General features: G+C 36.9%; 4 protein-coding genes across 18 annotated transcripts in view; 2 read left to right on the top strand and 2 right to left on the bottom strand.

Moving 5' to 3' along the window:
- The window catches only part of LOC124182944 (E3 ubiquitin-protein ligase COP1-like), a 61,036-nt gene extending 46,988 nt beyond the window's left edge, over positions 1–14,048 (bottom strand). For 4 of the 6 annotated variants that reach the window (XM_046570787.1, XM_046570788.1, XM_046570785.1 and 1 more), the window contains exon 1: positions 13,356–14,048. The gene's annotated coding sequence lies outside the window, so the exon portion shown is untranslated. The remainder of the gene's footprint in view (positions 1–13,355) is intronic. The other 2 variants (XM_046570786.1, XM_046570789.1) reach the window with 2 other exon arrangements.
- LOC124182951 (putative phosphatidate phosphatase) overlaps positions 1–19,227 on the top strand; it is a 40,571-nt gene extending 21,344 nt beyond the window's left edge. The window contains exons 3-8 of one of the 4 annotated variants that reach the window (XM_046570811.1): positions 3,738–3,842; positions 3,976–4,178; positions 6,395–6,452; positions 7,007–7,183; positions 7,298–7,390; positions 18,878–19,227. In XM_046570811.1, the coding sequence (XP_046426767.1) occupies positions 3,738–3,842; positions 3,976–4,178; positions 6,395–6,452; positions 7,007–7,183; positions 7,298–7,390; positions 18,878–19,084 (843 nt within the window). In that variant the 3' untranslated portion in view covers positions 19,085–19,227. The other 3 variants (XM_046570812.1, XM_046570814.1, XM_046570813.1) reach the window with 3 other exon arrangements.
- The window catches only part of LOC124182947 (nuclear protein localization protein 4 homolog), a 14,733-nt gene continuing 3,540 nt past the window's right edge, over positions 15,842–27,034 (bottom strand). For 2 of the 5 annotated variants that reach the window (XM_046570795.1, XM_046570796.1), the window contains exons 10-13: positions 19,853–20,004; positions 19,527–19,665; positions 19,039–19,352; positions 15,842–16,084 (exon numbers count right to left, since the gene is read on the bottom strand). In XM_046570795.1, the coding sequence (XP_046426751.1) occupies positions 16,072–16,084; positions 19,039–19,352; positions 19,527–19,665; positions 19,853–20,004 (618 nt within the window). In that variant the 3' untranslated portion in view covers positions 15,842–16,071. Of the gene's footprint in view, positions 16,085–17,828; positions 17,865–19,034; positions 19,353–19,526; positions 19,666–19,852; positions 20,005–27,034 lie in introns of those variants that run through there. The other 3 variants (XM_046570798.1, XM_046570799.1, XM_046570797.1) reach the window with 2 other exon arrangements.
- On the top strand, positions 20,533–26,927 carry LOC124182950. Of its 3 annotated transcripts, none has more exons than XM_046570809.1 (4): positions 20,533–20,990; positions 21,809–22,129; positions 22,663–22,812; positions 22,971–26,927. In XM_046570809.1, exons 2-4 carry the CDS (start codon positions 21,809–21,811, stop codon positions 24,285–24,287), a joined length of 1,788 nt encoding a protein of 595 aa, XP_046426765.1. In that variant the 5' UTR covers positions 20,533–20,990; the 3' UTR covers positions 24,288–26,927. The 3 variants fall into 3 exon arrangements, with proteins under 3 accessions (XP_046426765.1, XP_046426766.1, XP_046426764.1); XM_046570808.1 differs by having other exon boundaries at positions 20,577–20,600; XM_046570810.1 differs by lacking the exon at positions 21,809–22,129 and having other exon boundaries at positions 20,534–20,990.

Below are 27,034 nucleotides of genomic sequence, written 5' to 3'. Positions count from 1 at the left end.
GGAAGACGGGGTGTTACGAGTTATGAATAGATACCTTGGCAAATGGTGTAGCACATATATTCCAGTGTATCTGTCATTTCTCATACGATATTTCTTTTTCCATCTTCCGCTCTCTCTGCTCCCTTCAATTTACTGGATTTATGTACCCTCATCGTTGCATGTATCTCGGGCATAGGATAGGTGCCTGTTTGTATCTGCCCGGCTTCGTTCACACTCGCGTCTATAACTCGGTATTACTATGTATGAACTTTTGGAGCGTGGGTAATCAGAGATCAAGACTAAGGCTACTCTTAAATTTCCCGTTGATTAAAGGAGAGGGAGGAAGAGAAAGGGCGCAAAGGGAAGAGACAAGCCGCATGTTCTGGGAACTTGAACTTTAAGAGGCACCTTCAGTTGAAGCATCGATATCGGTATAATACATGTACTACGTACGAGCATGAACATGTATGCATCTTTACAGTTGGTTGAGAGCGTGCATTCACGCGTGTGCATCATGGCTTAAAAGATACCGCCCACAAACCGGCTTTCTTATGTATATAAATAAGTATAAAAAAGCAGAGAGAATATCTAGTCGGTTTCTTTGTTTCTTTTTTTTTTTTCATATCTGTCCTTTTTTTCCTGTGTGAATCGAAAGATAGAGAGACGAGATCTTCGTTGTATACGTCGGCGTGTCGTGCTTTGGTACACAACGTGTGCCGCGCTGCTCAAGTCTCACTATGATGTGCATCGGATTTAATTGGACTTCTTGGACTTGATTGACCGGTTAGATTTGCAAATTTGATGGAAATTCAATTTCCCCCAAATCGCTGCAGATGGGGAAAAAATCTGTACCGGTGAAAATCCTTCCAAATTTTACATTCCAAAGCGACGTCTGGCTGTGAACACCTACAGGTAACGCAGGTGTGCACCTCGTAATTGAAAATGAACGTGAAAAAACGATGCCACCTGGTCACTAATAGTTGACCGAAGTAATTATATACATGCCATTCTAAAAGGACGGTAGGAGATCTATGCCCACATATAAAGCGGTCCATTTATCCTACGTTTTCTTGGCGTGATTTATGTGTGTGATTGGGTGCGGCCCCATTATACAGGTCATTTTCTCTCTCTTTCCATCGTTTTTTCTTTATTGCCTCGGCTACCTGGATCAGCATCTCGTGGCTCATAATAGGGAGTTTCCTTATTCTCATACATACACGGGAAACCCGGGAGAAGAAGGACAGGATTGAAGGAGAGCTTGAGTCTCTTAAGAGAGTGTTGCCCGTTCACGTGCACCTGTCCTTTTAGTCACGGGAGTTTACCATGGTTCGAAAATCCCATCCAACCGTCTAGTCCGAGCTCCTCGGCGCATAAAGCTAGTCGAGAATTTAGATTCCATCCCTGTAAGCCCTAGATAGATAATCCTCCCGAGAGGTATTGAGTTTCGACAATTTACCGAAAGTGTTATACGGAGAGAGTGCTCCAACTAAAGTTGAGCTGCCTACTTCGCACCGTTCTTATATACTCGGAGACTCTCCACCTTTCAAGAAAAGAGACAGAAAAAGAGAGAGAGAGAGAGAGAGAGAGAAAGAGAGAGAAAGAGATTGGCCGCAGGTACACGATCCTACTGAATCCCCAACCAAATTCCAGGTACCAAAGCGTGAATCGAGATAATCTAATTGTGTCGCTGCACTGCTCTGTGAAAAGGGTCCGCCAAGGACCAAGACAAGATTAGAAGACGTATTGGAATGGGTTTAGGAACATTGTAGATTGGCCAGATCAGACTGTTGTCCCGATACCCTGTCTCACCGATTCTTGATGTCGGCGGTCGTGGAGGAATGGAAACAATGGATGGGGAAGAAACGAAGCTAACCAGACCATCCGCAAAACACAAAAGAGTCCGTAACGGAACACGAACGTCTCGAAGGTTAAGCCCATTAAAAAATCTTGTTCTTCGAAACCGACGAGCCGACTCTATCAATCAATTGAAACTGACTGTGGATTCAAGGGACTTGAAATTAATCATTTTCAAGATACTTCGCGTGCTTTGTGAATTAACATTACTGGTATATAGTTTTAAATATTATTACTTACACATCGTTTTAGGGGATAATGAAGCCGAAGCTAGAAGCCAGAGTTATAAGACAAACGTATTGGACTTTTTGGAAATAGAAAAACGCAGTTCAGTTATATCACCAGAATTCTATAAAAGTGTTGAGAGCTCAAGGTATTTCACAAAATTTTGATTTCCGGATTTCATTGCCGCATTCGGATGAACGTTAGAACGTTTGGCTGCTCATTCTGGCTGCTAGCTTCAGCCTCGTACGGAGATGTAGCGCTGATGAGACCGAGTCGGACAAACCAAATAACCGAGTCTTGAGAGAATACGGTTGTAAATCAAAACGATGGGCTTCCCCGTGAAAATTCGAACATACCCAAGTGGGTGTTTAATGGCTGATTGAGAGGGCTGGAATATGCACGAAGATCGTTACGAGATTAAGTACCTAGGCGGCATGTGTGTCATCTCACTGACACCTTAAGTCGGTGGTAATTCAGTCCGTAACCCACGGGCTCTTTAAATATATCTTCAAGTCCCAACACTGTCGAAAGAAGGGTCCGTAGTTCGAATTCATGAAGCATTGAGGAAATACAGAGAACGCGCTTCTTCTTTCTCGTCAATTTCATTAAGCATCAGTACAGCTTAGTCAGAAAATTGACGAGTAGCAGCGGAATCAACAACTACCGCATTTTTATCTTTCAGAAAAAGGGTTCAAATGTACCGGCACAAGTGCGATCTATTTTCACCCCGGTATTTAGGATCAACACTGCTAATCGTCAAAGTCTGCTCCAATGACATTCTTCCCTCGAGATATTTCTCTCTTCGTTCTTATTTTACAAATCTACCTAAACTGTAGTGAAAACAGCGCGGAGGAATAAAAAAAGCTTAGGACAAAATAGAGTCGGGCAGGCACGCAATGAGGAAGGATTATCTTAAAACCTTTGTAGTATTATACCTGACTGTTATCATCAGCGGGATTTGGCAGGATACGAGAGGAAATCTTACATCTCGTTATTATTTTCTCTTTCTTGCTTTGTAATCCGCGAGTGATCGATCAGGTGATGAAAATCTCTCCGCGGCTAATCACCGCGTGGTATTAATAGCTTGAACAAATATCTAATCTCCCCTTAGATTACGACTGTATTATAATTAAGACACCTCGCTTAAGGAACAGGTTAAAATCAGCCGGTCGGCAGCTTAACCCATCCATCCAACGAGTTGTACAAAATTGGATATACGAAGTCTGAAAAGCTGCACGTGGCCTACAAGTGAGAGACATGTGACCGAATGCACAGTTTACAACTGCCACGTTCGGGTCAGTTTGAACCATGGTTTGAAAACGTGCCATGTCAGAAGACCTTTGAAGTATCTTGTATACCATTGCAACAAGTTTCTCCTAAGCAAAGCACACTTCCCTGTCAAGAGCGCGGCGGATGAAAAATATCGATTTGCAAAGCGATTAGATAAACACGTGTACGGCAGTGAATACTTGGTATTTAAGACTGTACATAACAATTCTGAAAACAAAAACAAACTTGAAGGTGCTTTATAAATGACATTCTATTTGGATCCACCAGGTGTTTTATACAATGTTAAACGTACAAAACATCATCATCCATTATAATTGAAGATGTATTATTGCGAAAAATAAAGTGCCACGCGATTAATGAATTTTCGTTTCTCATTTTTTGTTGCCCAGATGATATGCTGCGAATACTTGGACGCAAAGAAGAAACGGGGACAATCCACGAGGGTTTTTTTTGGGTACACGATACCGCCTTGGGTTTGGAAGGCTTACTATCACGTAAGCATTGTTTATTTATCATTCATCGATCGATGAACCTGACAAAGTAGGAAGAGAAGTGAAACGCCGTATCAACACGAAGACACATCGCAAAACATTTAGACTCCATAATTCAAATGGTGAAAATTTTCAGATAGGGATTTTCGGTTTTGGGTCTGCCTGCACGGTGTTGACAACTGACATAGCAAAGTATACGATCGGTCGTTTGAGGCCCCATTTTCTCACCGTTTGTAACACCAGTGCCTGCAACTTAACCAGTAACGTTGGTGTTTACGTTGAAGATTTCACCTGCAATCCGTTACCAATATACACTGAAAGAACACTGAAGGAAGCCAGGTTAGTGCTTTTTTTTATGCAATTTTAAGTAGCTCCTAACTGAACAGTGACTATAGTTCTTTGATTCGAAAATGTCATTTCTTTGACACTTTTGCGAGAAGTCGTTTTACGACATTTCTGACTGGGACTACTCGGCAGGAGTAAAATAGAACTCGGTTCACCGATTTCGCCGAGTTTTTATCGAACACGAATCATCGCCATTTACAATCTGTAGCTGCATACAGACACTATACAGCCAAATAGATTTCCGGTTCCAACTTCCAAGTCTATTATTAACCTGACCAACTCTCTGAGGTCTATTCTCAAGTCTGAACTTACTAAAATGTCACTCGAGAACCGACGCGGCAAAGTTTATACCGTGCTTTTACAGTATTGAATTTTATTGATCGGGCTTGCCCTTCTTTTCGCACACTGTGAAAACGCTCCCGAAACGTGACGAACAACGGAGACCAAATAACGGAAGTGCGTTTAATTGCGAACGAAAACCATTCGACCGCACCTTTATTTTTTCTAGACGATACGATGTATCTGTAGTGCAAGGGCGTCGCGTTACCATTTTCTATCCAATGATGATACATGTACAAACTAATCCAATTTCTGAGACGCGATTCATCACACTCTATTTAATCACTGCGAAACGTTTCGTTTGTTTTTATACCTACAAGAGTCATGACAACGTCACCTTGGCACACGAGGCAAAAAATATACACTACCAATGCTTTGCTTTTCCCAAAAATTGCGACCTCAAAGTTAAGTTCAGAGAGGTTTCAGTTTGGCAAATGTCTAGTTCCTTACTTCGGTTCAATAAAACTGTAATATTGTTACGTATAATCTAGAAATTTTTCAACTTCTATGGGTTGGTGTTCAGAAAAAATTGGTACATTTTTTTTGGGGTAGATTCGAACAGAATTCATGTTGTTTTAAAATTCGTATTACATACAGGTGGTAGACAGCTCTCGTTACTCTGATCGATTGTCGCGGATACACAATTAATGTTTAACTGCAAAATTTTGAAAATTACTTATAGCAAACGTGTTGTTCTAAAATCCTTCGGATTGTAAAAAAAAATGTGTATAGATCTTATATTTATAAATGTTAAGTCACAGCTGCTGTCTTGAATCGATAAATCCTAAAATGTACGGCACACGAATGCAGATATCGCTGCGATTTCGACGAACTATAACAAGCAGCGTATAATATTATTATCAGAAATGGAAGATGGACAGTCCTATTTATAGATTCGTATTTGAGGAATCTGTGATAAAATTGTATATAACACAGTATTTTCATTCATTCGTTGGTTGGTTTATAGTCGGTCGGTTATGGTCTTGGTTGGTTCATTTTTTCATCAGCTATAAAGACCATCTCCATGATGTTCGGCCGTTGTGGCAACCAAGCCAGCTTATTGTATATGCAATAAAAAATTATAAAAAAGAACAGCAACAATCGTTCATCACCGCGTCAGACGTATCGTGTCAACAAAATTTCGATATTTTTGGAATTACGATAAACAGCAAGATTATAGGTTTACCTTTATAATCGAACATAAAACTTTTAATCTTGCGCATATCCACTCTCTGTTATAAACTTGCACCTATCGACAGATTCATGCGCAGGCTTCTATTCCTGACGATCCGCTTGGCTAGTTCAAAATTCTATTGGAATAAGAAATTTGTATTTCGATACCAGATTTCGATTATAGAACCTAAGGTATCGTCAACAATAAACTACGGAAAAAATGATCAGTTCTAGGATGAACGCTCCCAGTTTTACTAGCATAACTATAAGATAAGATCTGTAAACAACTATCATTTTCTGTTCAACATTCACGACATAATATTCTGATTATAATATCTCTCTATCAGTAATTCTTCGTCAAAGGGTAAAAAAACGATCGAATCCGTGTCTGAAAGTATATGTATATATAGGATTTATAAATGCAGATGCCTTTCTTATCATTTGATTGCAAATGGAGCACAAAATCGCAAGAAAAAACTCAAATATTCAGCTCGAGGTTAAAATATGATTTGAATCTTGATCTTATAAATTTTGAATTTTGTTATAAGCCTCTGGCACATTTTAATTGTGCAAACAGTCTCGTGGAATAATCTGTTATAAGAAGTTTATCTCCTCATTTTTAGACGTCTGGCTTTCTGATGCGGTAATTTAATGGTCGTTAACTTATACGATAACCACAATTTTCATCGATGTTTCAGGTTATCCTTCCCATCGGGACACTCGTCCTTTTCTGCATACACGATGATTTATCTCGTGGTAAGTATTTTTTTTGTACTTTCTATTTCCGCCACAGATTTTAATCATGTATCGTTCCAACGCTTTACGGGTAGAATTTTGTCGTCACATAATTTATCATGCAATTTTCGTCCATCCACATCATTCATAACCAAGTATCATGTTCCGCACTTTTTGTTTTTTATAATATCAATGCAAATATAAGTATTGTTTACACGCCAATTACTGTAATACTGTAACGAAGGAGCCTCAAGTTTATTGAAAGATAACAGACATGACACGTGCGCGCTCTCGTTAAACTCGATCGTTTCATTTATTTATCATCGTGCCCGATAACGCAACAAACTATAGTGACGTTAAATTTGGTGACAAAGTACCCGCCATGTAATCCCATGATACACGCAAGCTTTATCAAACATGACAAGATGACGAAACGAAGTGTTTTCTATCCAACGCCGAAGAAGAATCAACAACGCGTACTGATCGGAACGATGATTTCAACAAGCCATTTCAATGGTCACTTCTCACCTAAAACATTCACTCGTTACATCCCAAAACTGTTGTTGTGTTTTCAGTTGTACCTGCAATTGCGAGTCCATTGGGCTATCAGCAAATTGCTGAAGCACTTACTGCAGTTTCTTTGCTTCTGGATGGCTTGGTTCACCGCCATGTCCCGAGTATCAAACTACAAACACCATTGGAGCGATGTCCTGGCAGGATCAACGCTCGGAATTGCCATGGCACTTTTCATGGTCCGTTTTTTTTACGTTTATACGTTTCGTAACTAGAGGATATGAAATGACGCCAAACGTGAATTCAATCTAGCACTCGAATTTTCACATTTTGTGGCTGTTCGTTTGTTTCAGGCCAATTTCGTGGCAGGTCTCTTCAAACCCAAACGGTCTGTCGGCAATGATAAAAATCTTCACGGGTCAGAAAATGGAACAGAAGAGACTCAGGTGAATAATGGCACGGCCAACCGAATATGTTAGATAATATATATATTTATTTTTCTTTTCTTTTCTTTTCTTTTTTTCTTCTTAAATCATATTTTCTTCATTTCGAGGTAGTTTCACAAACGGTACAGGCATATATTATATTTATATGGATATGTGTGTATATATATGTATATACACACACACACACACACACATAATTGAACGTTACGTACCAACTTCTCGGTTCTAGTCGAATTTTTTGCGAATTTCTGTACATCTGCTCGTTATTTCTCCTATTATAAACATGCAAAATCCTTTCAATAGTTGGATATATTTAATTTGCAACGTTACTAACGCAAACAACATTGCAAGTGTACATGGGACTTGTTTTCCAAAACTTTGAACATTAAGATTAGGTTGATGATATTCAGAGGGATTGCAGATGCATTGAAATTTATTCAAATAATATTGATAAATATACGTAATATAGTATTTAGCGGAAAGCAGTTGGGTGGCTGGCGATATTCGAAGGGGTGTAGATAAGATCGAAGAATTCTTACTGTCAATGATCAAAGAATGAATTATCGATGTGCGTTTTGAATTGTTTTTAAGTCGCGCTTGAATTGTGAAACTAACTTTACATCCACGCATGTATAGTAAATCGGACGGAGAGAGAGGGATATAGATATGTTTTATTTTCACTATAGATTGAATGATTTACAAATCTATAATATAACGTAAAGATTCACTGTTTCTATTTTTACTATATAATAAACAATGAGTATTATTGTTGACGTTTTACAAACGCTATATACGATGGTTAGGAGATCATAAGGCTCTAAAGGACGTAAACCCGACCAAACGAAGCATTATTTTCACGGTGTGTACACACTGAGAGAAATTTTTAGTTCCGGTTACCGCTCGGTCCTTGACTATTTTCATTTTTTACCACGATCGACAAAATATAGTTGCAGATACAAAATGAAAATTAGTTTTCTAGCTGTTACCGGAAAGTCTAGTATCCGTTACTATTTTTTCTCATTACGATCACTGTTGCTATATTTTCTTGCAAGTGTTGCGAAAACTTAACGCTCGTGCAACGATAAACTAACGTTGAAGCCTTGTTTAACTAAAAAAGTAGAGTAAACCTCGCAAAACGATTTTGCGTTGCAATTACCAAAAAAGGATCGACGATGGCGCAAAATGGTTAGTCGTACCTCGTTTTTCGTAATTCCAACAATATTCAAACGGTTTTTTTAACGATAACGGCTTTACTTAATTTTTCTACTTACTATACCAAATGAAATTTTTCTCAGTGCACAAATATATGTATACATACACATACATATAGGCATGTAAACGAACCAAAAAATTCAATCGTTGCGGATGCGCATCTTTACACATAATGTGTGTTGATATTTTTGAAATTTAATCCAATAAAATTTGGTGTTATATATTTGTAAGATGCCGTAGACCGAAGAAACCTCTCGCAAGTTATCGCCGAGCAAAAATTAATAAGCGTGAAAAAGTTGTACGCGCGCTGTATAAAACTGTCGGAAAATTGATTATGCACGGAATTGTCTGGGAAAAAAAAAATATATTTACAAAATATCATCGTGTTCTTGAAAGAGAGAGAAAGAAGAAGAGTGGGTCTTTTTTTAATCCTGTGTAATAATAACTAGAGAGAAGACTTTCGTAAATGGTAGTTGTATAAATAAATCGTATACACATTATAATTCATATATATATATATATATTTAGTTACGTAAATCAAAATTTTCGAACGCTAATTGTTAGACATATATGTGAGGGAAAAAGTGCACCGCCGGATTGTAAACGTAAAAATTTTTTGCTTTAAAGTCACTTGCATGAAGCTTGCCGTGTTTTCAAATTATTTCCCCGAAGTAGGATTAAATTTACCATTAATTATATATAGCCTAGAATTTGTGTCTTTTCGGTTTGGACCAATCGCTACCTTTGACAAAGCTATTTTATAACCATGATTTTTGTCGGTAAAATGATTTCAGATTAAGAAAGAGAATATTTGTTGAACAGCTTTCTTAACTTCGATCGCTATATTTCAACTTTTAAACAGAGCCGAAACGCTAAGCCGTATTATTGTATTATTATAACGCGAACGAAAAATGTGCGACTCCAATTTATCAGTTGTATAATTATAATTCGCAAGGCGAGGTCAATTTTAATCTGTCTGAATAAATAATTTTCGCATTTATTGAAGGCTTTGTTGCCTAGTATTTACACAAAACCGAATTTTGCAAGATCGAACGACGATTCAATTCGTATAATCCATACGATACTAATAAAACAACGACGACAACGACAAATAACTATTAAAAAAAATCAAATAAATATATTAGTAATTATAATTGCTTACGCGTAACGATGATCATTGTTTTGTGTGCAGTTGCGTAAAAGAAAACTGAAAGGTTTTTTCTATTTTACGCACAGTTTCATTTTTGCGATAAGAAAATATAATGACAAGTATATTTACGTTATTATTCGTTGTTTCTGCGAGGTTATTTTCGACTTTGATACCCGTAGTAATTGCCAAATTATAGATACGCCACTAAAAATTTAGTAATTATCAATTTCTAAACATCGAACCGAATGAATTGCGAAACTAACTTTTGTTATTCACAAAAATTTTTTCTTTATTTTAAATTTATTGTTATTAAATTTTATTACTATTATTACTATAGTTTTTGTTGTTATTATTATTATTATTATTATTATTATATATTACAGATTACGCTGTAAATATACGCGTTTTCATTGTTACACAATGATAAAAGTGTAACGATTTGAATTTAAATTCTAATATAGGCAAACTCTGGCTCGATGAATATAGACATATTAATTAGTGCTTCCAAAACTATTATACATACTTGATTTTGTATCTACACATGACCGGCCCTGGATATTTATATTAGATACAGCGACACTATTTATGATATATTTTGTCAAGCTATAGGATATTAAGCCAAAGTACGTAATGTTCAGATTTCATTGGTTTTATCGGTATAGCTTAACACAGTATTGAAATTGAAAAGATTCGATCAAAAAAAAAAAAAAAAGAAAATGAACCAATTAAAAAATATAAGCTGATTAAATTGTAATTTATTAATTACACACTGCTGAACGAAATGCATAAAAAATGGAAAGTCGTTTTGTGTAAATTCTCTCTGTATAATTATTTTGGCTGCATGGAGAAAGACCATCGTACAGTGACGATTTTGTAATAACAAACAAACAAACAAACAAACACGCGAGAATACCGAATGTTTGGTTTTCTTGAAAAAAAAAATAATATTACTATTATCATTACGACAAATTTATTCGAATGTTAATTATTACGATAGTTTGATATTTATATTTGTATGTATGCAATTGAGATGTTATATCAGAGACGTAAACATGTTAGGCGTAATTATTTATTTTATGAAAATTTGGAAGAAAACAAACAAAATATATATACATTTACATATGCGTATATTATATAAAATAACTATCCAGCTATACTATGATTTATTTGTTGTTATACTCGAAACCTGAGTGGCTGAAAGAAAATCGGAAAATTTTTTTGGCACAATATTTGTGGCCATTAACAAAGTAAAAAAACTATGAAAGAAACATGCTTAAATTTTCCTGACTGTAATGAATGTAGGTAAGGGATGATAGATTCTAATTAAGCAAATTACGTGAGAACACTAAATCGTAGAAAAGCATGCGTTACAATGCAAGTTGAAGAAAAAAAAAACCAGTTACAGTTAAGTTATAAGTGATGAATTGTTTTTGGTAAAAGCATTAAAGAGAGGCGTTGGCGTTAAGCTCAATCAGGTTTCGTGGAACCAAACAAAAAGAGGGTAATTTTTGACTGCAAGATCTTACTCTTGCAATAAATAAAGGGTGAAAATATAGAAAGAGCATATAACGATAATCGTGTAGATTTAAAAGACTGTTACTTAAGACGCCACCAACTGTTTTGCGACCCTCTGAACCGAGTTTAATGGGACTCTCTCCTGAAATTTATAATCGTTTGTTTCTAAAGTGCTGTAAGCTTTGCACTTAATATTTGTAAGTTATATTTACAATTTATTTCTGTCGGTATGAGTCAACCGTTATATGTGCAAATGCATGATATACCTCTACTTCACGTTAAACTGTATACAATCCTATTGGGCTATAAATAATAATTATTATTCTGTATTCCTGTTTGGAGTACTTGTTTCTACTATTTCCAAGTTCAAGAGAAAATTTCTGACTTCTTAAAAAGCTGCGTAACTACAAGATACGAATGCGAGTGTACAACGGTGGGTAATGAGAGAGAATATTTTTATGTTTTGGCTTCTTGTTTCATCGGTTTGTGAATTGTCACAATATGTTTGTGAATGAGAGAAAAAATTACATGTCGACGCAGTATAATTATGCATTTCTGTTTTCTTCTACTTTGGTGAATTACACGAGGTTCACGTTAGTAACGTTATCGTAAAGAAATATTGGGGAAAAAGTCACTATTTTCTTAGTTTTACAATGATTTTAAAGGAACTAATATTTCGAAATATGAGTGCATTTTGTTGTATTACGGTTCACTGAATTTCAAATAATTCCAAAATCTCTATATAACGGTTTTTCCTCAGCATGAATCTTTACGATTACGTTACTAACTTCGATGTGATTGAATTACTAATTCTTTTCACCAGTAACATCAATTAACACTTTGTTGTTTATCCCTTTTTCAGCAGAGATTGAAACAAATAGATTACGATACTGAGGCGACTGGAGACGCGATGTAGAAATAGTTAAAGCTGAATTAAACGGTGTTGACAATTCAAATTCTCAAGCTGACCAATTTGTAGGAATTAAAATTTTCAACCCTCACCCCATGACACTTTGAAGTTTCAGCTTTTAGCAAGATGCTGGTCTGTTGGATATAATTGCGAATTGGAAAAACTCTCAAGTCTTTAGTTGCAAGACCTGTGAATAATCTTAAATAATATTAGTTCTTTCAAGGCCTGCTTGTAATAAAAAAAGGATCACTAGTCGACGTGTGATGATAATGCTTTGAAAGCAGTCTAGCGGACCAGCATCATCATAGGTTACGGGTTGATTGATATAAATGATATCTTGAATGCAAGTTGAACCCCAACTGTACGAATTGAACTGAACTTCAAAATTCATGCCACTGTAACCGAGATATTAAAATTTAATATTTGACCAATGGCTGATTTCATGTTTGAAACTTGTTGACCGATTGATTTAACTTTCAGGGCGAATCAAGTCCTTTGAGAAATTATGCATCAAGATATGGCACCTTACCAACGGACTTGTGAATAGATCGCACGACTAACGTACTAATTTTATGCTCAACCGACACTTCTCACAACTCACTTCATGTTAGTATTTATAAAAGTGACCAAGTTGTTTGCTAATAAATTACATGTACTTCTTAAACAAGTAGAAAGCACCGAGGTTTTGGTTTTTTCTCTTTGCCTTCCTGGTGGTCACATAATCTGGACAAAAACTACTGTTCGAATATCCATTCAAAAACTTGGGACTTTCCTTGCTAAATTTCCTATGCACCGTTTTACCATAAATCACCCCTTCACGGTTTAATATTGACATGAACTTTGTGGGGAAGAATTTTTCAGCAAATTACAGTTACAAATTTGACCATACCTCGTCAATTCGGATACATTACAGTTTTGATAAAGGCTAAGGTAAGTTTGCATAAAGATTACGTCAAGTTGCCCGCTGTGTAAGGTAAAGTTTTCGTGACATCAGACACAAAACTTAGCTGTGATTGATTGATAAAGTAGTGCGGAAGTACTTGTTCCGTGGATAAATAAATAGACGCAAATACTGACGCAACACTTGAATACGAGGAATAGAATGAGGAAATATGTGGCATATGTTTCGACAGAGGAGAATCAGCGAAATAGCGGTTAGTTGACGTTTACGATCTTACCTTGACATAACCTCAAACCGTTGGCGACCTCAGTCACGTGTTGCACACCTCAAAAGAACCTCGCTCTTCGATGAAATGCGTTCTGAATCTTCCGACGTGGTTTAACTCCAAGTTAATGACCTTATTTATTAAATTATTCATCTAATTAAGGAACAGTTGCACGTATTTATAATAATCACCGCTAGCACACACTCGCGACATATCAACATTTCTTTCTGATCTGTTCTGATCTTTGAAATCTGCTTCGCAACGAGTTTGAAGTATGTTACGAGTTACTGGGTAGCGAGTAACAATGATACGGCATATATGTCATGCTCGCAGAAATCGCAGAAATTGTTTACACAAATAACAGAGAAACCCACGATGCAATGTGTGTTAGGAGTTTTACACGACCCGCGCATTGTTGCTGCTGCGGGAAGACTTGCACATGACGTATTACGTAAATTTACAATCTCAAAATCTTAACCTCTCACACGCAGGTCGATCATGAATATGCGATTGTCAATTACATTGAAGTTAGTAACGTTATCGTAAGGATTCATGACGAGGAAAATCTATTATTTCGCGATTTTGAAATTGTCTGAAATTCGGTAAAGCCTAATAAAACAGAACACATTCGTATTTCAAAGTCTTAGCTCCTTAAATTTAAATTAAGAAAATAGTGATTTTTTCCATAATGTTTCGTTACGATAACGTTACCAACTTCAACCTCGTGATTGTCAAATGTTGCGTTCCGAAACATCACCGTGATGATAAAATTCGCCATCAAAAAGAACAAACGCATGAAGACTATTCGTGCGTTCGGTAATTACGTCAGATTCCTCGATTACCTCGAAACGCAACGCTTCTTTTCTCTCCTCGCGATGCGTCTCGTGACATTCAACTCTCTTCCAGCGCGCGTTTCGAGGTGATCGAGGAATCACGTGAAAATACCAAACGCAGTTATATAGTGCAAGAGAGATAGAAGAAAGATTTTCCGTTTAAAGCTGATTTCTGATTGGTCTAGATAGCGCTGCTGGCCGCTTTCACGAGTGAAAAGTAAGTCAGAATCAGGGCCTGTGGTACAAGAGTTGGAGGCAGTTGAGCGAAGTAAATTATCCCAGAGAACATGTGGTCTCCGAAGTCACGTTCGCGAAATACGACCGGGTAAAAAAAATTTCGCTAAGCGCTGTTATAATAGGCAACCGAGTACACTAAGCGCCGGCATATAGGCAACCGAGTGCACTAAGTCCTGGCATGCTGGCAACTAAGTACACAACAGGCAGCCGATATCGATCTTATTATTGCGCACTCGACTACTGATGCGAAACATAACGCTTTCGAATTTACGAATTTCGAAGGACAACACTCTTGACGTTGAATTTAGACCGCCCACCGCTGCGTTCTGTGTACTCGGTTGCCCAAATACCACCGCTTAGCGGGATTTTTTTATACCGGTCGTATCTCGCGAATACGACTTCGGAGACACGTTCTTCAGGTTAAACTATTGAGCTTGACCGCCTTTATAACCCCTACCAGTTTGGTCACTCGATGCTGGGTCACCCTACAGAACCGTATAGCGTTGATTGAAAATATGTAATATAGTCCTGGGTTATTTTTCGTAATGGTTTTTCGGGTCTGGGCGGATTTGAGAGCTAATACCTTGTACTTACGAGTGGATCTTATGGGATCCCGATGTAAAATCGAGTCGGCATAGTAGAATACTGCCATTTTCTCCCCCGCTTTTCAGCGCCCCTTACCCGCACCCTAAAGTCCATAAGCAGTTTTTATACATCTTCATTCAACATCAATATTCACTGAGAAAAAACGAATAAGATGAGTTTCTGAACATAGTTATAAAATAATTCTGTGCACACTCATTGGCGGAAAAGCAAATAACGCAAATTTCTAAAAAAAACTCTGCATCTGTTAAATCTTATGATCGGGCTTAGAACTTTTATCGCAAATTCCTATTTCTGGCCAATTAAATGTTTTTAAAACATAAATCGAACGATCTACCAGGCACGTTATTTTCAATATTTTTAGAAAAAAGAGACCCGTAAAACAGGACGTCGACGTAGTGCCAAGTGAAATGACGGCGGCTCATCTTGGTAGCTCCCCTGAATACGATTTCATCGCGGAATGAAATCTCGAAGAAATATTCCATCTTCGGCTGAAGAGCAGTGAAGTAAACCACTGTACCAGTTAATGTTCGGATAAATACGTAGTATAGTTAAATAAAACATTCTACAAATTATATGTATGTATACATATTTTTCTATCATTAAGTTTTTTCAGTTTTCATACAAAGAACTTTGATTAACATCTCAAAGTAGAAAGTATATTGGTGAAGGACTTTGAATTCAAAACAAGAAAATATCTTCCTTTTCTTTCATCTATAGTTTCTCACAGCTTACTCAATAGTGACAAAATGAACCGAATCGATATTTGAGATACCGGTAAACAGTAGTAAAAAGGTTTTTTAAAAATCAGAAAATACGGCCATCGAAACGTCTTGAGTAGCCAATTTATTGAACACTGCTAAGCTGTTATCCCTTGAGTTATTTATCTGGTTTTGTATCACAGTTACCACTTGTTATTATTTTTTAAATCCTTAATTCATAATTTATATATTGAAAGTTATGTTAATTCTTATAATTAATCTTACACAAACATCACTGGGTATACTGAATCTTGCAATTCTATTTCGTTCACTCGATCTCACCTCCATCATCTCTTACATCAGCATTCTAAAATCAATATTACATGCGTGTTTACTTGATTAAATTCATACAGCAATGACGCAATGAATCAAGTTGATTAATGTCATTAATCAAATTTTGTGAATTGTCTTTGACATCAGTACTTAAAAATCTATTCAAGTAGCTGTTAGTTGTCAATAGAAAAAGCTAGATAAATGCAACTAAATTAGCATATTTATGACAAATAACAAAGTAGTACGGATTACATGTATTTAGACTCCGTTGAGTCCAATTCATAGTGCATGACAATGTTTCAAAGAATTATTAGCAATAAAAAGCACTATTTATAGCTACCCAAGTACGTACATACAAGACAAACGCCAAACATGAAAAATAATTACATTCTCGAATTGGAATGTGAAATTTAGAAATACCGTATTATTTCGAGTACAAGTCAAGCTTTTCGGTAACGGACATTACTCGCAAATTCTTCGTCCTTTACTTTTACGTAGGATTTAATTAAACGCGGATTAACATAGAAGATTTACCTTACCAACTGAGCAAACTTTTTTTATCTACGTGAAATTGATGTTCTCACAATACAGATGCGCTCATAATCTTCGAGATATTGAAAACTCCATCTTCAAATTTTTCGAACAGCAATTGTTTTGTTTACCGTGTAAACAAATTAGAAACTACGTTGTTTGTTTTTTGGTCAAAGTACTGACAGAGGGGAATCCAGGGGTTCAGAGAGAAATCGAGTGACAAAAAAGATTCGAAACAGTTATGATGTAAATTTTAAGCTCACTGCTGTGCAGTAAGCCTAAAGACCTAACAATTATAAAACTGCAGATAAATACGGTGTCGTAGAAAAAAAAATTATACGTAACTGGTGGCAAATGAGATAAAAATGATAAAGTCCGTGTGCTACACGGCGGAACTTTAGACTGCCTAAATCTGGAAAATATCCAGATATCGACAAACCAATTTCTAATTGTATTCACGACAAACGAAGTCAAGGCTTTGCGATAACTCGCCAAATAATACCATTCAAATCTTTGGAAACTGCAAAAGCTATGAATGTTCCTCATACTCAACCTAAAGGTAGTTTGGGTAAACGGATGATGAGGAGAAATGATTTGTCATGGAGACTAAGCACAATCATGGCTCAACACTTGCCACATCATTTTGAAAGCATCGTACGAGGATTTAGAAAATGTTGCATCAGTAACATGTTGGTTGGGACTTGAGATGATATCTTCTGGGAAGATGAAGTGCTGTCGAAGGAAATGATAGTTGAAGTGAAGAGAGTAAAGAGGACAATGACACAGATATCATTCCCTAATATTCCGATGTTTAAAATACAAGTACCTGAGTTGATATCTGTCGATATTAAAATTTATACAAGTGTTCCTTATAAAATTCAATATTACAAGTCACTAAAAATAGAAATGACAATTTGTTGGTAAAATTCGACTTATATGCAATTTCTAAAAAAAATGTTTCAAACCCAACTTTAGAGTTAGGAGTCCACTTATATGCAGGGTCAACTAGTACTCGGAATAATAAGGGATTTATATAATCTACGTACCTAATAAGCTATGTACTCAATCGCTTGTGCGCGTGTATGTATATACTAGTAATAATGAAAATTAAATAGCATGCGTGACAAAAATTCAATTGATAATTGAGTATTAATAACATTGAAATTTCATAAGCATTCAGTTTATTCATTCATAAATAAGGTCGAAATAATCGTTTAAAAAAAAAAAAGAAAATAAAGGGCAAATACCGTTAGATTTATTCAGGGATCAGCGTGCATCAAAACCTGTAGAAATAAAGAATAAGAAAATTAGTGGACACAAAGTTAATTAAAGAATATCATGCATAGCATAAATGCAAACTAGAGTGAATTGCAAATAAACGTTGTATGTATGTACAATGAGAGTTGTGAGACTTGATAAATGAAAAATAGCAATTGAATTGAGTATTTTTCCATATTATTATTCTCATTATTATTATCGTCATTTTATTTATTGTACCTAAGTTGATTTGAATTCTTTTTTCCAACACATGCTTGGAAAGTTAGATTTTTTAAGCCTATGGAACGTGCGTAAAATGTCCACTGAAGTCTAGTAATACTGGAATACTAGAACGCATACCCGCTATACTTTGCCTATCTTTCTTTCTATTTTACTACATTGCGCATGCGCACATCCAAGTTAGTATAATGTCTATAAAAATTTCATTTCTTAACACACATTCACCAGTTCAGAGTGATACGATTAAGTTCAGTGCGAAAGATCAGTATAAAACTGAAAATTAAAAATTGGTACATGCGTGTCATGTCCACGGATACAATAATGTATGGCATCGAGACAGCAATATCACGTATTACCTGTAAGTACACGAATTATTGTTTTTACACAACGTAATAACTTTTTGAACTGGATTGTACGGAGAGTCGAACGTACTATCAGCCATTGTTGGTAGCTATCTCTCTCAGCTCGAATCAGCGTCATCAGTAAGTGTTTCAGTATTAGTAGGGTTCAGTGAAAGAGCCCCATTTCTAAACAATGCGCTAAAACGATGTTGGCATATGCGCTCAACTGAAATTCTCAATTTTACACACTATGGGGGATTTTTTTTAGCGCACTTTCCCACAACTTAATTTTACGCACGAACTTTACGAACCGCCAGTGACGTCATTGGGCTCAGTTGAACCTGAAGTTGGCGCATTAAGGTTAGATTTTTCTTAATTGCTCTTGATCTACTTCTTTTGAACTACTATATTACATTTGTTTGTTTCAAATTGTTAGCAACTCAGACTTTCCTTCACAGATGTTGGAAATAATAGCGTGTGTCACATGTACGGATGGGCAATATCAGACTCATGTGTTTACAGCGCTCGCCTTAGCTCATGCTGTAAACTTCACACTCGTCGAAAATTGTCCACTTGCCGCATCTGTAACACAGTATACTATTTTTAAATACTCAACTACCTTGGTAAGCTGCACATGTCACATGTCGCAAGATCGGCAGGATTAATAAATGTGCAATGACGACATGTCCACAGAGGTTGCTCAGGAACTGGATTAACTGCTGCTCCGGTACCAGCACTAGTACCTACTCCTACTGCAGACATGGATGCTCCAGGATTGTTGCTAAACGTTATTCCTTGCGATGCATGTGGAGTCGTCGCAGCTGTTGCTGATATCAGCTGCTCTACAGTTGCCCAGTGTTCAGAATGTGCCCATTCCAAAGCTTGTTCTCGATTCCCTGAACGTATCGCCGTCAACAGTGGTACCATGTAATCCTGGTAGAATTGGGATAAATTACATTAGGTACTTGTTTAACATTACAATCCAAGGTATTAATGAAAATAGATTGATCAATCCATCTTTACTACAGTATTACTTGGAATTTCTACTTAATTTCCCATTTCTTTTTTTATGTCTAAGCATGCAAAACTTAGGACAGTCTATAATACCTTCATTGGCAGCATGTCCATTGTGGCAATAAAGAGAAGTAGATGAAAATCAGATATTGCCTCAAAGAATTGGTTCGACGCAAACTGCTGCATGTACGTACAAAGAGAACTGAATTCTTGTAGCTGTCCATCGACTAGCCTGGAATAAAGTACGATTATAGATTACTAAGATTGAATCAAAATCAATTTGTAACATAGTAAAAATAAATGAATATATATGGACTACTAAATAACAAAAATGATTTTCAGAGATCAGTTGTACAAAAAACCAGTCAATGCTGCTTGTCGGTAAAAAACAATTATCTTTCACATTAATTTTTTTTTACCTATTTTCAACTGGAAACGGCGTGTTGTCCTCGTTTACGTGAAAAGTAAACTGTGGAGTAAGCGGTGTCGAAGCTGGAACATCGACCAGCAGGTACTCAACTGGCAGAGGTCTGGCTAATCTGGATACTTCGTTGCCGTAACTATCTTTTTCCTGAGTAAACAAAAGACGAAAAATTAAGTAAATTGGAATGCGTTCGATTGTTAGCAATTAATGAAAATATTGCAAGAAGATTCACAAATTCCCGCCGAAGCCATAGAAGTTGAAGTTCAAAAGACTGCCGAGTGCATCGTATTTAGCGAACAATAACTAACAGGTGTTAAAACAACACTGAGCTGGAATAGAGGGAAAATTCACGTAGAATAATTAGCGAGCGATAAGAATTGCTTATAAAACGTAATCACTTTAAACGCATGAAACATTAATATGTGAAATGACGAGTGAATGACGTGACGTAAAAACAGATGTTTCGATCAGTGTACGTACAGCGCTATGATTGATTTTTTGTTTCAATATACGCCGTCGCACGAGCGAAAGTCGAGGTTTAAGGCGGATCTAGGAGGCTTTGAAAATGGTCAGCGCGCGGCCATCGGTGGAAACAGGAAACAGCGGGAGTAAATAGCCGAACGGTGATGGGGCGGGGGGGTTAAGAGAGGACGGGAGGAACGTAGAGCAACAGATCGTAGCGCGCGCTGTGGTGTGTGTCGGTCGGTCGGTTGGTCGGTCGGTCCCTCGCCGCCATGCTAGTGGTTAGTTTAGTGAATCAAACATCATGATGTGGCAAAACGTTTGCAGCACAAGTTAAGATTAAAATAATAATACGCCGCGTACCGGCGAGCCGTCGTAATGCTGCATATAATAACGTTCGATAACCGTAAAATATACCCGTGTACAGTACAAAACGCCAACGATTAAACCGCGCGACATTTAATCTCGATGTAAATTTATATATGTACATAATATATACATGTATGTATGCATACGGAATACATACACGAAAAGAGCGTCCGAAAAACTACTACGTTACATATAATATAACGTATACGACATTATTAATAATTTTAATAAAACAATAATTTCACGTAGTCAATAAGCCACTGATATACTATACGGGTTGTCCTCGCAAACGCATACACACGGTACGATCCTATTTTGTATCCTAAAAATAATTATCAACATCGAATGTTAACATTATCTATCTATTGTGGCTAAGCGACCGAAGTACCGAGCATTTCTCGGTCTCGTCTTATGTATTGTTGATGAAGAGGGGAGTTTCTTCCAGTTTCTTCCACTGTGTGTGATTGCATTTATACCCTACATTGTATACATATAACTTATGTTCCGCCAATCGGATTTCCTCCAATCACTGCTGATCAGCCCGTTAACAATTGATTGCTTCAGCTCGCTATCTCTCCCCAATCGTTTGCGAATCCTGAGCGGCCTACGACTAACCCCCTAAATAAATTCTCAATCCACGTTGCATTCATTCTCGTCAAAACCACAGTCTCGCCTTTACGAAGTATGGAACCTGAGTGCCTGTATTCAATACGTGTCCTGGCTCCTCCCACCACCCCACCCCCCATGTTTTGGCGGGATTTCGTGCGCACGCGCGCTGTCCTGCAATATGTCATTATTCGTCTTACAGAAAAATGATCGGCAATTGTTTTTTTCGATGCCTCCCCCCCCCACCCAACGATAAACCCAATGCGAATTTCGTCACACTCGTTATTTCCTTCATATGTACTTGTAAGAGAGAGAAAATAATGATGATATGGATGTAATTCCATTATCATCACTTGGCTGTCTCTTCATTTTCTTACACTAAATGTAATCGCACACACTTTTTGTCACACTCTCGGTTACGCGAAAGGAATAGTCGCACGATCGCTTTGCAGAAAATTAATGAATTGAAAACGAAATAAACACACGATTGGCTGTTATTTATTTACATGTACAGATGCTGGATCCGAGCGTACTAACAGATCTAGAGGAGCTGACGCTGTGTAGTTATTGCAAGCAGAAATTTAACGACACGGAACAATGCCCAAAGTACCTGAGCTGCAAGCATCACTTCTGCTTACGATGTATAGAAAACAATCTGGTTAAGGGGCGACAACTAGTTTGTGCCCATTGCTGGAAGTCAACTGAACTTGGACATCAAGGACCCGATGCTCTACCCACACATTCCTCTCTACTCGCCCTCGCCAATAACTTTTCGCACCTTAAAATCAACTCTAACAACATCACAGCTAACAAACCCACCGATAAGGAAAGAAAGGTATCCAATAACGATGAGAACAAGTCAATATCATTCAAACATCCTACTTATTGTTAACATTTGTCATGTTAATCTTAAATTCTCAAATGAATGTGTCGAGGAAGCTTTGTTGAGAGTTGAATACAGAATATTGGAAAATGTCGGAAGTAGTGTTCTCGAAGAATCAGAGTATGCCACATATTGAGAAAAGAAACAAGTCAATTTCAGAAACCACTCTTTTAATGGGAAAAAAGCTTTATAAAGGAATGCATCATTGAATTATCTTCCCTAAGTTGAGAATGCTAGGTAAGCAAGTGGTTAAGTGATGTGCTGGCTGAAGGGTGAAGCCTTACTATGGAAGGATTTTTTATTAATCAGATCATGATGTAATGTCATCATTGTTGTTCTCACTCAACTTGACATACCGTGTACACATATACGCAATGACGTGAGAGCGGGCATGTGTACATATTTTCAAATGTACAGGCTGTTAGAAAAGCAGACAACAAGGCTTGAGCCTGTTTTACAGAGCTAAATTTTTTCAATACTTTCAGAGTGAGAACTGCCACACACATGGTATGCCATTGGCATTATGGTGTGCAACTTGCTGTTTGGCGCTCTGTCGAGCCTGCGCCACACCGCAGGAACATCCTGGTCACCAAATTAAATCACATACAGATGCCAAAGATCAACTCATAACCGACGTAAGTACCAGATGACTTGATTAAAAAAGTGAGATCTTTTAAAAATTCCTGAAAAACAAGCTTTTGTACCCTTACAAAGTTTAATGAAGTGACATGTTCTGCCCCTGATTTTAGCATAAGACATAGAACTAGGGAATAAAGTAAAATTAAATAAACAGGTTCAACACGAATTGGTAGCAATTCGAAAACTATCGACGGAGATTCAGAGACTGGTTATGCAGCAGCGAGAGTTCTTAATAAAAGTGTTAGAGGCCTGCGTTACGCTGAAGACACGAGTAGAGACAGATTTGCAAAATGGGTGGAGCTACTATCCAGAAATAACAGAGGCACGAGAAACGCTGGGAGAGGCCAAGGCGAGTCTGCAGATGATTGAAAACCCCGGTGACATTTACAACTTGCATACCCAACTAATTTTAAAGAAACAAAGGTTGCAAGCCAAGTATCAAGAGGCTACAGTGCAATGTCAACTTGACGATTTAATCGGTAATTCAGGTGTAGTATTCGACTTTACCCTGTTGAAACAAGCCTTGGCTAGCATAAACATGGGTGAACCCGCCATACCGCAACCTCCGGGTGGAAGCGGCAGACTACACGGTCACCTAGCAGCTTCCCAAAACCCGATATTGTTCCTGGCAAACTACTGTATGTCTCAACTATACTCGAGGCACATGGCCAACAAACAGCACGTGCAAAATGGGTCCATTGAATTTCATCCTAACATGATACCAGCACAACCTCCTCCTCCTCCATTGCACGTTCATCAAGGCCCTCCACCTCCATCGCAAATACTAGTACCCACTGGGTCGCCATCCGTGACACAACCACCACCGGCACAACCGAATACGATACTCCATCCCCAACAACAGTCCGCGTTTATTACTGAGGTTGGCACCAGCAGCGGTGCTTTGGTTGCAGTTCATTCACCTCCTCAACCACCGCCAGGCACCATACCAACGACGATGAGAGGCCCCCCTAATCCATATCCCCTTTACTATTTCAATATCGATGTTAACGGAGCTCCACAAGGTAGAATTGTGATAGAAGTTAGACCGGATGCAGCGCCAAAGATGGCAAAGAATTTCAGCGTGCTTGCAACAGGTGAGATAGGGGTCGGATACAAGGGCTGTACGATATTTCAATGCTGGGAAGGAGAGTCGGTGATAACCGGAGATTTTGAACTAAACAATGGACGCGGAGGTAGAAGTATATTCGAAGATGGATTTTTCATGCCCGACGATACAAAGTTTCCAGCAGTAAGAGGTGCTGTAGGTATGAGAAGAACGCAAAAACGACACGATAACTTGGGGATGGTTGGTTCCCAATTTCGTATAATATTACAGGAAATGAGGGGGTTCACTGGGATATTTGGCCATGTAGTAGAAGGTTTGGATTTAGTGGAAAAAATTTCAACCTACGGTGATCAGACTGGTAAACCGACGAAAACTATTCTGATTACTAAATCTGGTAAACTGTAATGATTATGTTGATGCGCCGATATCAAAGTCTATATTTTCGTGATAGAAAGAGAAATTAGGGAAACGGCTAGAAAATTCTATAGGTACGATTGTAAATGTTGCATCGCTATAAATGATGTTTTGTCGTATGCGCCTCTGGTGCTCTGTACGTTAAGTCACAACTTAATTACTATATATAACAATAGAATCTAAAGAAGTTGAATCTATTTTTTGAAAGTGGTCGCATTCAAATAAAAATCCATATTTTGCTATTGATTGGGATTTAACAAGGTTCTATGATCTACAAAGGATCGATACATATGTACCTCGAAAATTGATCGTAATATCAATACAAGTAGCTAGCTATATATGAATACGGGATTTTTCTTTTAGAAGAAGTTCGTCATTTATTTTGGCTATCGAAATATTTTATCTAGATTTGAATCTGTCTGCAAACGTCAGTAAACGACAGAATTATGGAACTCCTTGCGTCTTACAATTGGGAGTTAGTCTATAAATGGAATCTATGTTATAAGCGGACAATGATATATTTTTAGATGAGGGCTAATTTTTGGCCGAGATCCGACAAGTTCGTTATTAGAACGTACATGAACGTACAGTTTGTGTGGAATTAATCCCAAACGGTTAGAAAAGGGACCTACGTATCTTCATTAAGTGACTGTTGTATATCGCAGTGAGAATGAACATGATACACATGTATCGTGTATACATGATATACTCTTTTCAGATAGGTTTCATTTTCATCATTAGTTTTTAAGTCTCAAAGGTAGTATATCCCGCCTCTCGTTCCGTGTTACAAATAGTGAAGCGTCATTGTAATCGAAATTGTGTTGAAAAAATTAGATCTCAATATACAATGTACAAGAAGGCCTAACTATAATATAGTATATAGAAAAATATTAAACGTCTCTCGTAATATCTGGTCGAAAACGAATGAATATAAGCGAATATATTAATCGAATCATTCCTTGATACTGTATATCGAAATGCTACGAATATGTAATATGTTACTATAGTCGTGTAAAACCCGTCGTTATGTATTATAATACTATTATTATTATTATAAATATTATAGTATCTGCTCGTCCTCGTTGTCGTCGCAAAATGCCTTTTTTGGAAACCTCAATTGATGTTGAACTTGAAAGTTTTAACTCTTGTTAATTAGCTAATAACGACTATAACCACGTGTACCGCATTACGATAAATTATAAATACCGTTATGAATATCGATTAAAAGGTGGCCACTCCGAATTCCTTCCTCTTTTCAATTTTGTGTTAGAAAAAAAATATATCACCTAGGCTCGACGTACCTAACGACTAACATTGACTTGAGCGAAGTCAGTGGCCAACCTGTACATAGATAACGAATGAAAAATATATATATATATACACACACACCCACAAACATACTTTTCTGAATGTGACAAAGCAGTAGCATATAGCTTATACTACAGATATCGGATACCGTCGATTTATCCTTGCCTTTGTCTTTGATGGAAACGATTATACTTTGTAAATTATCATATATTTTCCCCCATATACATATATGTATCTATAAAAGTTAATTAAATTGTTTGTTTTTTTACATTTCCTCTGCCAACTATACATTTTATAGGAAATAGTACGTTTACCACTTCGTCTAATTGTGGTAACATGAATCAAAGAACCAAATTAGTAAAAATAATAATAGTTGTATATGTACAAGGTAAACGATCGTTACCTAAGACATGCTGTAGATTTAATCGACCATTTTCCAGTTATAAACTGTTGCCATTCTTAACAATGCAAGTACTTCACTTGGTCCAACTTTTAGTTTTATATTTTCAAATTTAGGTTTATTACTGTATTAATTAAAAAAACCGAATAGCTCGTTGCGACAAAAGTATATTTATAATCTACTATGGAAGATAATGAATATAAAAAGAGATAATTAAGAGCTTGTTATGGGAGAAGTAAAACTTGCCACATAGGGATTATAAAAGCAGATCATAATTATAGAGGAAATTGAAATGTGAATGTTTGATCTTCAGGTAAGAGGGTGTAAAAACAGTATATCATTTATTCCAAAAAATTCCCTCTTTCCAGAATTTCGAAATTGATAACAAATTTTCAATTTCTCTACTATTCCAAATCATACGACTGTCTGAATGTGTTGGATGTTACAAGACGGTGTGTGGTGAATTAAATTTGCAACGAATGATTAGAGATTTATGGCTCGCAGTAGTTGAGAAATTCAGAATAGTAGTTGAAATTGAATATATAGCCACTGTTATCAGCAGCAGAAATATGAATAAATATATGTATACAAAAGAATATATGTATAAATGCGATGGTAAAAAAAAAAAAGTTAAATGTAAAACGAATTCGAATAGCACCGTTGGAAATAATTAAGTTACGTGGTAAGAAAATTCTTAATATCACAAAGACATGTTATTAAAATCGTTGAAGATCGTATAACCGAAGGATTGTGAGCATTTCAATGATGCTGTAATTGGCGATTTACTTTTTAACGAGAATAAACGGTGATTATAAAAATTAATGTTAGACGACCTCATCATTGTAAAACATGTGAACCATCCAATGTATATGTGCGCGAAAAAAAATGTTCGAAAATAAAATAAGTACGTGACGGAAACTTAATACCGCAATTAATTTCTCACTCCATATATATTATTTTATTGTTTAAACGAATATTCGAAAACAGCTGAAATTGAATTTACCCACCCAAGAAACCTTACAACATTTCA

The sequence above is a fragment of the Neodiprion fabricii genome, chromosome 5, assembly GCF_021155785.1.
Source record: "Neodiprion fabricii isolate iyNeoFabr1 chromosome 5, iyNeoFabr1.1, whole genome shotgun sequence".
NCBI lineage: Eukaryota > Metazoa > Arthropoda > Insecta > Hymenoptera > Diprionidae > Neodiprion > Neodiprion fabricii.
Note: the sequence above shows the minus strand (reverse complement) of the source record. Positions and strands in the feature narration are given on the sequence as shown.